This window comes from Channa argus, chromosome 6, assembly GCF_033026475.1.
Source record: "Channa argus isolate prfri chromosome 6, Channa argus male v1.0, whole genome shotgun sequence".
In the NCBI taxonomy this organism is placed as follows: Eukaryota; Metazoa; Chordata; class Actinopteri; order Anabantiformes; family Channidae; genus Channa; species Channa argus.
This window is the reverse complement of record NC_090202.1, coordinates 10,653,590-10,667,482: the sequence shown is the minus strand read 5'-3', so window position 1 is coordinate 10,667,482 and position 13,893 is coordinate 10,653,590. Positions and strand designations below refer to the sequence as shown.

General features: G+C 43.1%; 1 protein-coding gene across 5 annotated transcripts in view; it reads left to right on the top strand.

Annotated features, from left to right (window-relative positions):
* Positions 1 to 13,893, top strand: part of sik2b (salt-inducible kinase 2b) — a 40,869-nt gene extending 26,976 nt beyond the window's left edge. For 3 of the 5 annotated variants that reach the window (XM_067506714.1, XM_067506717.1, XM_067506719.1), the window contains 9 exons: positions 2,709 to 2,935; positions 3,505 to 3,657; positions 4,066 to 4,224; positions 5,911 to 6,142; positions 6,269 to 6,562; positions 7,814 to 7,971; positions 8,794 to 8,907; positions 9,132 to 9,223; positions 9,712 to 13,893. In XM_067506714.1, coding sequence (XP_067362815.1) covers positions 2,709 to 2,935; positions 3,505 to 3,657; positions 4,066 to 4,224; positions 5,911 to 6,142; positions 6,269 to 6,562; positions 7,814 to 7,971; positions 8,794 to 8,907; positions 9,132 to 9,223; positions 9,712 to 10,354 — 2,072 coding nt within the window. In that variant the 3' untranslated portion in view covers positions 10,355 to 13,893. The remainder of the gene's footprint in view (positions 1 to 2,708; positions 2,936 to 3,504; positions 3,658 to 4,065; positions 4,225 to 5,910; positions 6,143 to 6,268; positions 6,563 to 7,813; positions 7,972 to 8,793; positions 8,908 to 9,131; positions 9,224 to 9,711) is intronic. The other 2 variants (XM_067506715.1, XM_067506716.1) reach the window with 2 other exon arrangements.

Here is a 13,893-nt window from a genome sequence, read left to right as displayed (position 1 = left end):
CACGTTCCTGTCTACTTGTAGCCCTGTCTGTTTCTCTTGTTTTGCTACTCTGTATCCCAAAGTAGCAAAACCTGTGGAGAAAGTGCTACAGACATGCAGCACTTTCTCCACAGGGGGTGTGGTGAGAGAGTCAACCAGATTTCTTTTTTTTCCCCCCCCGTTTCCTTGAAACAATTAAAACGTAAGGGGAATGTAGGAGTGTAATGTTAGCTTTATGGCTGATACTCAAACCTGCCTCCCCACCCCCAGTCCGGCCCCTGTTCCCTGAGCAAGGAGAACAGAGTGTGCTGATTTCTTCATCCAGTTAGAGTCCATCTCATCTCCTCGCGTTCCACTCACCAGCCAGTGCTGTGGTACACGGTACAGCTTGTCACCGCACTGTAAAGTCTCACTAGAACCTCTCACCACTCTGAACTTTGTGGTCTACTCCCAACTAACTGACTTTACTAAATACAATAGATCTCAGTAGGTCTACAGTAGGTCTCCCCTACTGTTGCACATTGGCCTAGTAGCCCTGGTAGAGAATAGCCTAGAGCCACCATCTTACATACAAACAGTTTGTATCCTTGATCTGCATGTAACCCTTTTTGTGTCGCAGGTAAAGGTCATTGCAGACTGCAGGTCTAAGCATTAAACAAATCTTTTCTTAATTAAACACTATCACAGGATTCTCACACTGATTGTTTTTCTGACCATTCAAAAAGATTTAACAATGACAAAAGCAGAACAATATATTTTTTAAACTATTTATACTTTTTTAATCCTATTTTTTTTTTTTAAATGGTTGTCTGTTGATCAACAACTTTAATCAACTGTGACTCTGAAATAAAAACAGACTTTGCGCACAGCTTTGCCTTGTGAAGCTTGGCCACTTGTATTGTTGCTTGTGGCATTTTCTTCTTCTTTTTATTATGTTACAACAGTAGCAGCCAGCTAGTGACAGTGCACAGTGAAACAAAGCAGCATGTTGTAATTTCCATTGAAATCTAGTGCATGATGGTTGCATTTTATTTACAGTGGTTGTAGTCCGTTACTTTTAAACTGTGTGTCAGAGAAGCCAGTGCTCTACGTCTTGCAGCAGAGTGCTTTTCTCGCCTTCATTGGGGAGGGGGATTTGTTGTAACTCTATACCACTGGGACATCGCAAGTGTTAACTGGGATGGTTCTGTGGTTAAGTCATGGTGGTGTAATGTACTGGCTCATAACAGCGTGTTGGTCAATCAGCCAGCCAGCCAGACTGTTATGCAGCGTCGGCCCCTCTACATAGTCCAGCCTTCCCTAGTGGTTAGTAGTTTTTAAAAGATACGCTCAACTTCAACTGTTGCCATAAACAAGGCTGTAGCAACTGGCAGAGCCAGAGTAACTTCTGGGTCAAACAGACTGTATTGTGTGCTGTAAGTTACTGTACTTTACTAGAAGCAGGCTGTAACTTAACAGCTGCACATATTAAGATGTTACAACATGGGGAAAAGTGCAGTGAACGGCACACTGGCTATGCACTTAATTGAGTTGGATGAACCACTAGGCATGAATGTGATTTAAGCAGATGCTGGTAGATCAGCAGGCAGCTGGGAAGACAAATCATTGTGCTCCCTGTCATGCAGTCTCTCTCCAAACTGTGTTTAGAACATTGCCTCTTAGAAAACTCCATAATTGCTATAACTGTAATAATATTTAAAAGAGGCATCATCTGTAATTCATACCTGAGAAGTGTAAGTGCTGTGCTTCTAAATTTTCCAAGGAAATAATGACCACCTGCTAGGCCTATGTGTTGAAAACACACGTTTGCTTTAAGACCATAGCAGCAGGGTATATATGTAAGGATGCCGTGTGGCAGCCAGGAATGCAGTGTAGGCAGTAGGGGTGCAGGGAGGCCAAAGCATCACAGCCAGGGGAGTTGTAATCTTGTTAAAAACCCAGCTGTGTCTGACGTCAAACTCATCTAGCCAATAACTAGGGGTGAGGAGCCCTTATTAGGAGGGATAGAAAGGAAAGAGAGTAGACATGCTGTTCAGAAGTGACATCAGAAGAAACTAAGAATTTAGCAGATTTTAAGCCTCAATTTGTCTGTAATACTTAGAGGACATTACACTTTGTGGTTTACCCCTGAGGGGAAATTGCATCTCAGATGAGTAGAAAATTCCGTATAAGAACATAACATACGAACATACACACTGGCAACCCCCATCTCATAAGACATCCTCAGTGTGGTACGACAGATGTTAAAGGTCCTGAGCCTCCTCAAAAAATAGAGGTGACTCTGGCCCTTCTTGTAGAGGGCTTCTGTGTTCTTACCCCAGTCCAGTTTATTGTCAACTAACACTCCTAGGCATTCATAATCCTCCACAACTTTCACACTGTGACCCTGAATAGAAACTGGAGCCACTAGTGCTTTAGCCCTCCTCAGATCTACAACCAGTTCCTTTTTCTTTGCCACATTGAGTTGCAGATGGTTCTACTTACACCAGTTATCCAGCACAGCCCTCTTGTCACCCTCACTGATACATCCAACTATGGCAGAGGAAACTTCTGAATGGGGCACGACTCTGTCGTAGCTGACGTTCGTGGTAGGAAGGGAGGGTGGTCCCTTTAAACAAGGAGTGTTTATGTAATCACACATGAACAACCTCTTCCTTTTTAAAAAGTAGTAAATCTAAGGCCAGGAAACCTTTTACATCCTCTGTGATCGTTCTTTCTGCTCTTTGCAGACTGTGAGCACCTGATCCGCAGGATGTTGGTCCTCGACCCCTCAAAGCGCCTGTCCCTGGCCCAGATTAAGGAACACAAGTGGATGACTCTCGATGTTCCAGTACAGAGGCCTGTCCTGTACCAACAGTCTCTGTCTGCTGAGGGTGAGGCAGGCGTGGGAGAGTACAGTGAACAGGTCCTTCGTCTAATGCACAGCCTTGGCATTGACCAGCACAAGACTATAGAGGTGAGAAATATGGGGAAATGGAAAAAATGTGCACAACTTTAAATAGAACTGTTAATGAAAAAGTATATGGCTACCTATGGTGTATTGTGATTACCTGAACTGGGAACTGTAGATGGAAACTAGCTATTAGCTAAATATGGAACAGTGTGTCTCTTCTTATTGTACAAGATTATGATACCCCTGATAAAATTGATAATAACAATGATCAAATGTAATATATTTGTTCTGTGGTTGGAAAAATAAAAAAAAACATATATGCATTCACTCACTGAACCCGTCATAACTTTTAGCCCATGCTTCTTTTCCCCCTCAAGCTCTGTATCAGTTTAATGAGGAGACACTAATTTATCTACACTGTAGTCTACATCCTGCCTTTGTCTTTTAGTATTCAAGGTATTGTATTTTTATCTTCAGCTGCTGCAATAACCCAATTTTACACAGGGATAATTAAAGAATTATCTCAGCTTATCTTAAGTGCTGTCACAATTAAGTCATTTATAAAGTAGGGTGCGCTTTAGTAATAACTTCAATTACAGATGCCACCATTTATATTGTCTGTCAACCTCTAGTCTCTGCAGAACAAAAGCTACAACCACTTTGCTGCTATATACTACCTGCTGGTGGAGCGGCTCAAGGCGCATCGCTGCAGCTTCCCTGTTGAGCAGAGGCTAGACGCCCGCCAGCGACGGCCCAGCACTATCGCCGAACAAACCGTCGTTAAGGTAACCGCAGGGTATTAGGATGACAAGGGCCTTCTGAATAATGTACAGAGAATAATCTCAATGCCTCAAAGATCAAAGCTCTGTTATTCACACCTGCACCTAGGAACAAACAAATGCAGAGACACGTTCATTAATTTAGCCAGGTTCTGTCTTCAACTGCTTTCTTGCAGTTTTTTTCGTCCAGTCTTGATCTTAATGTGTCTCCCTCAGTTACATTATTCATTGTTTTCCTAACCCACTGCCTTTTTTACCGACACTGGTCAATTCTCTTTCTTGTCTTGTTGGAATTATAAAGTCAGGTTCACTGCCACTTGATTTTTTTCACAGTTGTATTATCAGGGATTAGAGATAGAGGTTTTCTGATATAGTGGGAAAGATTCTCACGGTCTGTTTTCTCCCTGCTTGCAGTCGACCAGTGGTTCAGCCCAGGTGGGTTTGCTCCCTCAGGGTGTTCGTCTGCTGCGTTCCCCTGCTGGGCCCCAAGCTTCTTCGGAGGCTTTCACCTTTCCTCAGACTGCATGTCCCCTGGAGCAGAATTTTATGGTGGAAGATGTCAACACACCTAAAGTAGGTCTATTACTATTAACACAAGTTGAGGCTTCAAGGTTTTTTTTCTTTTTGTTGGTTTGTTGTTGTGGTTTTTTTTTTTTTGTTTGTTTGTTTTTTGTCTTCTTGTTCCGTCTCTCTCCTCAAATGACAGCTCACTTCCATCTGGCCTTTTGGTCATGGAAGCTGTAGTTATTATAGTCATTATCAGCTTGCACAAGTGTGTCCTAAAAAATGAGCTCGATAAGCTTGACAGTGATGCGCTTTGATAAGCATACCCACTCACTGTGAATCAGAAATATCTGTGCGTGCGTCTGCATGTGTGCGCATGCCTCCATTGAGATTTGGTTTGCTCCATCAACCTGCCAGAGTGCAGCTAGCTTGTTCTTTTATATAATCACTCAGCACTCGCATCAGAAAGGATAGCTGCCTGTCCTGAATGGTTGGTAGACAGACACACATACAGACACAGTGCTGTTCTTCTGTCATTGTTTATCTGTGCCAGTGTGACCTTTTTCTCCATTTCTGTTGTTGAGCTGACCAACTATTACAGAGCACAGACACCGGTGGCTTGACACACACACCTGCAGGGCTATACACACACTCACAAACACGCACATACATGCTGTACCATTCTTCCAGATTTTTTTCAATCCCACCCCCTCTCCTGGCTCCAGTAAAGAGTTATGTGCACACACTTTTCGTGTGTGCGCGTGTGTGTGTGAGATAAGCAGAACAGAGCACAGAGAGAGACAGAGTTCATGTTATCTGCGTGAGGGGAACCTGGTTATGTAAGTGGTCCTGTGATGACGATGTGACCTAATGCTGAGCTGAGTGAACACACATGGACAGAGAGCTGCGGTGCTGCTCCAGTGATCTCGACACTTTCACTTCCTACCCATCAGCTAACAGCTCATTTTTTAATTTTTAGCATTTGATTTTCTTTTTTCTTTCTTCATTGCCTTTTTAGCTTCTTCTTGCAATCCAATTGATCATCCTTTAACTTCTCTCTCCCTGTATCACCCCTACCCCTTTCCATTAGCTATTCTTGATGTTGGTTCCGCTCTTTTTCTGTGTGTGTGCGTTCATGTATGTGTATGTGTTGAATAACAGCATTCCTATCCCAGCACACTACCAAAAGCAGATGGGGAATTGGGCAAACTTGCACTTTCTAGACCAACAGCAGGCTTTCCGGTAACTGTGGCAACTCATGCAGATGGTCTTTGTGTTTGTATGTGCGAGCGAAAGAGTGCGAGCAAGCGAATGTGTCTGATTTTTATTTTTTTGTGTGTCATTCACACATCCCTTTAAGTCAAAGCCTACACTTCCTGGCCCTGCATTCCTTTGTCCCCACCCTGCACTTATGCACCATTAAACACAGGCCTTGCTGCAGCAAACACATACACACTCTTGCATGAGACCACCTTTGATGAGCAGAGGGCAAACAGTGAGAGTAAATAACCATTTTCAGTATGATGCCACCTCAAATCTAAGTAGTCTAGTAAAAATGACTGATTAGTTTGTTTGCTTAAATATATATTCATATCTGTGTGTTAATTTTTAGATTTGACCAACAACTTGTACATTTTTGATAGTGTCAATGTGAATGTGCCCTGCATTTTACAGTGTCTGTATTCTTCCTGGCACAGTCAATATCAAGTCTAAAGTCACTGTTCTATCTTTCTGTCCCCTTTTATCTCACCCTAGGTCAACGGCTGCCTGCTAGATCCCCTGCCTCCTCCCACCGTCCTCCGCAAGTCCTCAACTTCAACGCCTAGCAACATGATGGAGACATCAATTGATGAGGGCATTGAGACTGAGGAGCCGGACACCGAGGATGATCCACCACATCTGCTCTCTGCCTTTCAAACGTCACGATTCGGCCAACGGCGGCACACACTCTCTGAGGTCATGAACCAACCAGGGCCCTCAAACCAAGGTAGGACATCACCTGATCAAATGCACATCCAATACACACCTTTAAAATGTTTCACACACATCCATTGCTAATAGTAAGGCAGGTTTCTTGGTATTTAAAATTGAATTAAAACATGTGGTCCCCCAGGTAAATTGTTCACTCTAGGCCAGAACCCGTCTATGGGGAGCATGGACTCAGATATTGGCTACGATATGGGCTCCATGCACAGTGACTTTGGTCTGCTGGAGGATGCCCCCTGTCTCAGTGAAGTGGTCCCGGCCAACAGTTCTTCCCCTGGTGTCACCCCTACAACTTTCTTGAGTGCTCGACCCACCAACCCAGCAATGGCTGCCCTGACTTCCCAGCACAGGGAGACACACAACCGCTCACCCATCAGCTTCAGAGAAGGACGTCGAGCATCCGACACCTCCCTCACCCAAGGTCAGAAATAATGGTGTTAATTTGCCTTTTCTTTCCTCCATGAGTAGCCACAGACTTGTCACAGTGTTCATGACCCTTGTTTGTGACCACATAAAACCACCACATGGTTCCAAAGTTGTAGCTGTTGGTGTGCTATACACCAGTGTATTAAGAAATCTTGAATTTAATTAACTTATCTAAAAATGTCTGTCATAACTTTCTGTCATAATGGGTCATAAGTGCAATGATAAATTGATGCCGACTTAAAGGTATGACATCATCTGATCAAATGTACTTTATATGTATATATATGTCTGTGTGCGTGCCTCATTCTCACTCCGATTTGCTCCCCTCCTCTCTTTCACACACTTTTTTTTCCCATCTCTTCCTCCTCTTTCATCCTCTCCCATCCCTCTGATGACTACGAGGGTGATGATTCACATAATGAATCACAGACTGATATTTGAAGGTTTCAGCCCACATATATTTTTCTTCCCCCTTTTCTTTACGTTTCTCTCTCTTTAACTCACCCTCCCCTCTAGCGCTTATTTTCTGTGTTTTTAAAGTTTCCTTCTGTGGCAGGCAGGAATTGTCTCCACTCTACATCTGAGAAAGAGGGGGGGCTAAAATAAAAAGGCAAATGCTAAACACCCTCATAGTTGTTTTCCTTTACAGCTATATTACAGCTGTATCATTCTGCTCCTGTTGGTTGTAAATCACCTGTGCTGTAGCCAAGAAGAAACTCTAATTATAGCTTTAAAATGTGCATTACCTTCCTGCGCGGTGTGCTCCCAGTTGACATTTGTGCTTGTTTATTTATTTATTTTTCATAATCCTCTTTGGAGAGTGTTGATGCGGTGGATTCTTTTGCGTCAGGCTGCTGACTCTGGTTTTAAATAACTCCCACCATCACAGTGAGTCAGATCCTATCATTCACAGCTCCCGCTCGTCACCACTGGATGGGTTCTACAGTGTCTACTTGCTGTTGTGCATGCACACACGCCGATATTGTCATATGTGGACACACTAACACACACGCACAACTGCTCATGACGTACATCCAGTCAAATTGTCAGCAGGGGCAAAGAAATGTGCTAATGGATTATCCAGTTTAATAATTATTTATCAGTTCATAATAATTAATCAGGGAAGATTAAGCCTGATTCTCCTAAAGGATGCCGACATCATAATATGAAGACAAAGTGATACTATTGATCAATCGGAAGAATCCATATTGACTCGGTTTTGTGGGTATTTTGTTTGTGCTCCCAGGCCTGGTTGCATTTCGGCAGCACCTCCAGAATTTGGCGAGGACCAAAGGCATCCTGGAGCTGAACAAAGTCCAGATGCTGGTGGAGCAGATGGGGTCCGGGGAAGGGCCTGCCATAGGCCCCCTGGGACCACAGCACCACTTGCACAACCTCCTGGAAGTTAGTTCTACTGCCTAATCACCCAGAAACACACACAAACACATCTCTTCACTCAAGACTATTCAAGATCTGTCCCTTCACAAACCCTTTCTCAGCCTCAGTCTCCCTGCTGTCCTCACCCCATGTTGTCCAGAAAGAATAAAAAAATAAAATAGACACCCAGGCTCTTGTGTAACCCCAGGAGAAGCAGCCAACTGTGGCTTGTTTACTGTCTCTCATCCCCCTGAGGCCTGGAGCCTGAAGCTTGGGCCAAAGTGAATGCGACCATTGTTGAAGTCAGTCAGACCTTATCCATAGTAGTGACTGGCACTCAATAGGCCCATGCTGCAATCACACAAAGACGAGCACACATAAAACTCAAAACACACACACACACACACACGCGCTATAAGGAAAACTATTTAAGGCTTTCCTGTTTTAAAAAAGAAAAAACAAAAGGACAATCATCACAAAACAGATAAGATTTAGTTGTTTTCCATTTGTCCATCTTTCGTAATGCATTTACACAGCTCTTTGTTGGTTATGATGCAGGGGCCCCATCATCCATTTAATTTGCTTTCATTTCATTTAACTAATGCGTAGTCCCTGTGGCACATGCCATTTAGAGAACGGCTTCTGGCTGATCAGTCACCACACAGGCATTTGGGCAGGACGCAGCATAGATAATGCAGTTAGACCACATGATGAAGCACCCAGACCATGACACAGCTTTATTACCCGACAGGAGAAGGGATCTGGGATGCATGTGCCGTTGAGTATGCATGTTCAAGTACATGGGCATAAGCATCCGTTGTTCTAATACTTGGCTGTTTTTGATTAAAGGGTGAGGCATCCAAGCAGCAGGAGGGCCTCACTTTATACCCAGGTGGGCCACAGCCACCTCTGCTGTCACGCAGACAGAGTTTGGAGACACAGTACCTCACCCACAGACTGCAGGTACAGTTTACCAGTAACTGCACTCTTTCTTCATGACAGTATTCAGCAATCAGCTCTATCTTATCAAGCCAAATGGCTGCTTTGCATAACATTCAGTGATATAATTTGGAAATTGAGGGATTATCCACTCTGTCATGATGCAACAATAATGAAACACTTTGTAGCTGGTTACCGTGGTAATTATCCTGAACACAGTCATCAGTCCCAGTCTCTCTTCTGCCCAGAAGGCCAACATCTTGGGTAACAGTCCTGCTAGCTGCCAGCTTTTCTGTAAGGAGACTCCTCGAAGTTTAGAGCAACAACTGCAGGAACACAGGTAAATACTGTTAGTATTATACCGTAAATACCATTTTATTTTGATCCTTTTTTCCCAATTTGTTTTATCTTCATTGTGTGCCTTTCACTGCTAGAAGATTGTATTCAGAGCACAAAAAGCTTTTTGCTATTTTGTTTTATGTCATTCAAGTGACAAATGCCTAATTTTGATGTGAGAGCTACGCTAGTAGTTGGTAGTGGCAGATTTTTTATATTTATCTAGAAATATGTTGATTTAACCGTTGTTATTCTTGTAAGTTGACTTACACGGTGTATTACTGCATCAATCTCACGTATAGCTCGTTTTGTATCACAGTTTTTTCATGGATGTAGCCGTGAATCAACACAACAGTTAACTGATTCACTTTTCAATTGATCCACTGTTCAATTTGCACAACAGGCTCTGTATGTTGGATGTTTGTGTTTGGTTTTCCATTTTAATAAAAATTATGTTTGGCTGCTTATTTATGTTGTCTGGTGTTCCCACAGACTGAACCAGAAGAGGATGTACCTGCAGCAGTCACAGGGCGTGGGGCTACAGGCCTACTTCAACCAGATGCAGATAGCTGAAGGATCCTACCCAGCAGGCAATCCTGCACTGGACCCGGCCACATCTCAAAGTTCACCTCAAGGCCCCCCCATGTTAGCCGACCACCAGCCTCATCCCCAGCAGCAGGGCAGTCCCCAGGCCTCACCTCCCTATAGCCACCCCCATAGCTTAAGCCCTTTGATGGAACCGGGTGAGGGCCTGGTATATGATCCGTACATGAGCCACCACCACTATACCCAACACCTGCCCCCTGGATCTCACCTCCACCACCAGCTCCACCAACCCCATGCTCACGAGGTGTCTGCCAGCAGCCTGGGCTTCAGCTACCCAGCAGGCTGTGAGCAGCAGGCTCTGGGGCCTTCTGGTGAACGTCTTCACCCAGAGCCATATGAGTTCCCCCTGGAGCCCATCTCGCTGCAGCTACCGGCACCAGGAGAGGCTGAGTCTGGAGCTGTGGCTGGGGTCTTGGTTGGTCATGGGCAGTCAGACGGCCTGAACCTGCCTGAGCTGCAGAGCTCCCTCCTGGACAGTGAGATGATGGAGACGGTGGACTCCCAACATGGCTTTGTACTGGTCAACTGAAGCCAGCTGAGAGGCTAAATAGAAAGCAGTATTAAGCAGTGAGAACCTACACAGCATTAGGAGCAGAGAGGGTGGAGATGTAAGTGGAGGCAACAAGCGTAGCATCAGGGAAGGAAGAGTGTAAATTTTTGTACGACTAATACAAACTTAGTTGTGATGAAGCTCAGACCTTTCTACCAAAATCCTCCCTTAGCCTACCTCCCTTTCTCCCTCTCCTCCTCTGTCCTTGTTCTCATCAACTCTGTGAGGCAGGAACAGGGTCCAATATGTGGCACAATGTGCGCTTCGCCATGCTGATTTGGCAAGGCTGCTGTTTTTACGGACGTTGTGCCACCTGTGAGGACTACACCGACCACAGCGCCGCGGGATAGCGCACATCATAGAGGCTGCAGCAGTGCAGCATTTCACCTAGAAATGGTTTGAAAGTGAACGTACGTAGAACTGACTGAGTGGCAACCAAAAGCACAATGGCTGGCAGTGCTTTTTGTATTTAAAATAGGACACCGTTGACGACAATAGACTGGTTCTAAAAACACTTATTTGTTTGTTTTATTTCAGTTGGTAAAAACAGCTGGACAGGAGAATATGGCCCTCATTTATCGTGGTACTTTTGGATATCACCACAAATTCAAGTGTTAAAAATGTGTCAATTTTGAGTTTATTTCAAACACTAATGAGCTTTAAACACTAGCGTACAGTATTCCTCCCATAAAACGGAAGCTTTTGTTTTGTCATTTGCTCCACACCTGCTGATTGAAGCCCCAGGTTGGTGAGTAATACATCATTTGTTGAAGTTTCACTACATTTGTGCTTTTAAATTAGCTTGGACAGATGACTAATGAAAACAAATAATAGAGCAGCAGGCTCGACATAGACATCAAAAATAAATCGTTCTCTCTGTGTTTTTTGTAACTTGGAACTACTGATCTTGATTTATTTCTTACACTACTGAACTGCCTTTCCATCTGATTGCACACACTTGCCAGGTTTCGTTATATTCAATAAAACGAGGATAATTACCGGTTTTTGCAGGCTAAGTGGCCACAGATCTTTTTAACAGTTGAATTGTGGCTCATGCATTTGCCGGATAAATGAGGGCTGATGCAATTAACGTGTTTTTGGTTGAGAAGTTGCAGTGTTAGACAGTAATATTATTCTATATTTGTGGCAATACTGAAGCAATATACATCCTCAGTGTCGAAGGATCATGAGTGGAAGTCTCACCTGTACAGCCAACTCTGATTGGTTCCCAGGGACCTCTGAGTCATCAACAGTGACATCACTTGAGCTGATGATGTAACCAGAGATAATCTCTCACTCACTCGCCCTGGAAGTACAGGGCCTGGAGACTGTTTGTGTGTGTGTGTGTGTGTTTGTGTGTTTGTGTGTGCATATGTGTGTGATTGTTTGTTTGCACAATTCAGACTTCAAATTTTAACATTTGAAATCATTTGTCATCATTACTGAAAATGACAACCACTGTACTCTCATCTCTATTACAAAAATAATAATAATAAGACAAGCTCTGCATTACCCTCAGCACACAGTTGTAGCTTTCAGATTAATTCTGGTTTACATCCTCAGTGCTCCAGTCATGCCTCTGTGTTCATTTATTGATGCACCGTGTTTGTAATAATGGAAATGATCCCTTAAAGATTCCCTGCATTTTGATTTTATGAATGAATGTTTCCTCTCTAATGTTGGGGCTGCTGTGAGACAAAGACCAGCAGAACATCCGTCAACTGACACTGGATTTTGACTATTGGCTCACCGCCACTCTTTGACTGACAGCAAGCCAGCAACAGGCTGAGAGTTCTTTTTCTTTTCTTTTACAACACTTGTGTTCAATATACTTGAAGCGCACATATGTATCTTCTAAGACAGATGTTCATTTAAAAAAAAAAATCATTGATATGACAAGATGAAGGGGGTGATTTTTGGACTGTGTGACCTTCAGTGGTCGTGGGTTTAACTGTAGGGGTTTGCAGCCTTGATTCAGATCAGGCTGGTAACTCTTTGTCTGTAGAGTGTACTGAAGATATCTTAAACAGTTCACAATCACACTCTCTGACTAGAAGTTTTTTCTTTTGTTGTTTTTTTTTCCCCTCAGTCTTTAATTGTGGCTATGAGATATGGACGACCGTGGTTGCAGTTCTGTGCAAGACCTAAAGGAAAAATCCACCCTAAATTGCTTTTAACATGTTTTTCTCAACAGATTTCGGCTTCAAATGATCATGGAAGTATGCAATTATTTGTTGATGTATAAAAAGTCTGAAAGGAGTAAACAGGAGTAAAATGCTAATCCGACATACTCATGTCATTGCCTCTGGATCTGAGAGCAAAGGCTTTGAGAGTCACCATTTTTCTGTCTGACGTTTCACATTCAGATATACTCCTGCAGCTATGACCTCTATAAACCAGAAAACCCTGCTACATGAAGACATGTTGCAAAACAGGTGCTGTGGCTGCACAAAGTTCCACCCAAAAATGTAGAAACTAGCTGCTTAGCTGGATGTCTTTATATAGTCATGTTGAATTGATGGAACCATGTTCACACCCAGTTTGTGCGTCATAAAATGATTTTTCTGGAGTTGACAGCACATTACATTGCTGACACGTGACAGTAAAAGAGTATTAAAGGGTGGATTTTGCCTTTGGTGGAAAATTGTAATAGTTTTCTTTTTGTCAGTGGTCAGGCTAGAACAGCTACAGGATGATCTGTGAAAGTTGAATACTGGAGCACTTTGACAACGAGGGGAAAATAGAGATGAAGGGCGAGAGGAGAAGATGACTGTGGTGGAGGTGGAAAAAGGTTTGAATTGCTCTGCTATTTCCTGGCAGACAAAATGGACTGCAATCTTTAGGAATCCTCTTCCTCTTCTCTCTTCCCCGCTAATAATGGACACAAAACAAATTGCTTTCAAAGAAAGACCAGAAAGAGAACAGTTCATCTGATTGTTGATTTTTGTTTTGTTTTTTACAAACTCGGGGTGCAGTGGATCTTCGGTGCTCACTCAAGTTGCACCGACATGGTTTTATTGTTGAACGTGAATAGTGTTCAGTGTGCCTTTTTACTTTTCAGATTCTTAATCAAAACAACAATTTTAAATGGCAGCATTATTTCTCTATTGGACCCTTGTATCATTCATTTAATAAGGTTTTTTCCTCTCTGTAGTTTCTTTTCCAAAAGTAATTAGAGCCAGGTTTCGCAAAGGTACAATACCAAAGTCCCTCAGAAGTTTCCCCGTACGACCCACCGTGTGGAGTTTTGGAGCTTCTATGTCAGCTTCTCTACAGTGCTTTTTCTTGTTGGTCAATCAGTGTATGCCATTTTAAAGTATTATAGCAATATTTCTCTAGTTGAAGACTAAATTCATGAAGATTCTAGTGGACGTGTTTCGAAGTATCATAATTTCACCTCCTGCTGATAAAACAAAAACTATCTATAGAAATCCAGTTTTATATTTACCTTCAGTGATGTTGACCACACATAAGCTAACTTGCTGTTGAGATTAAAAAAGGTTTATTGAATGGAATAA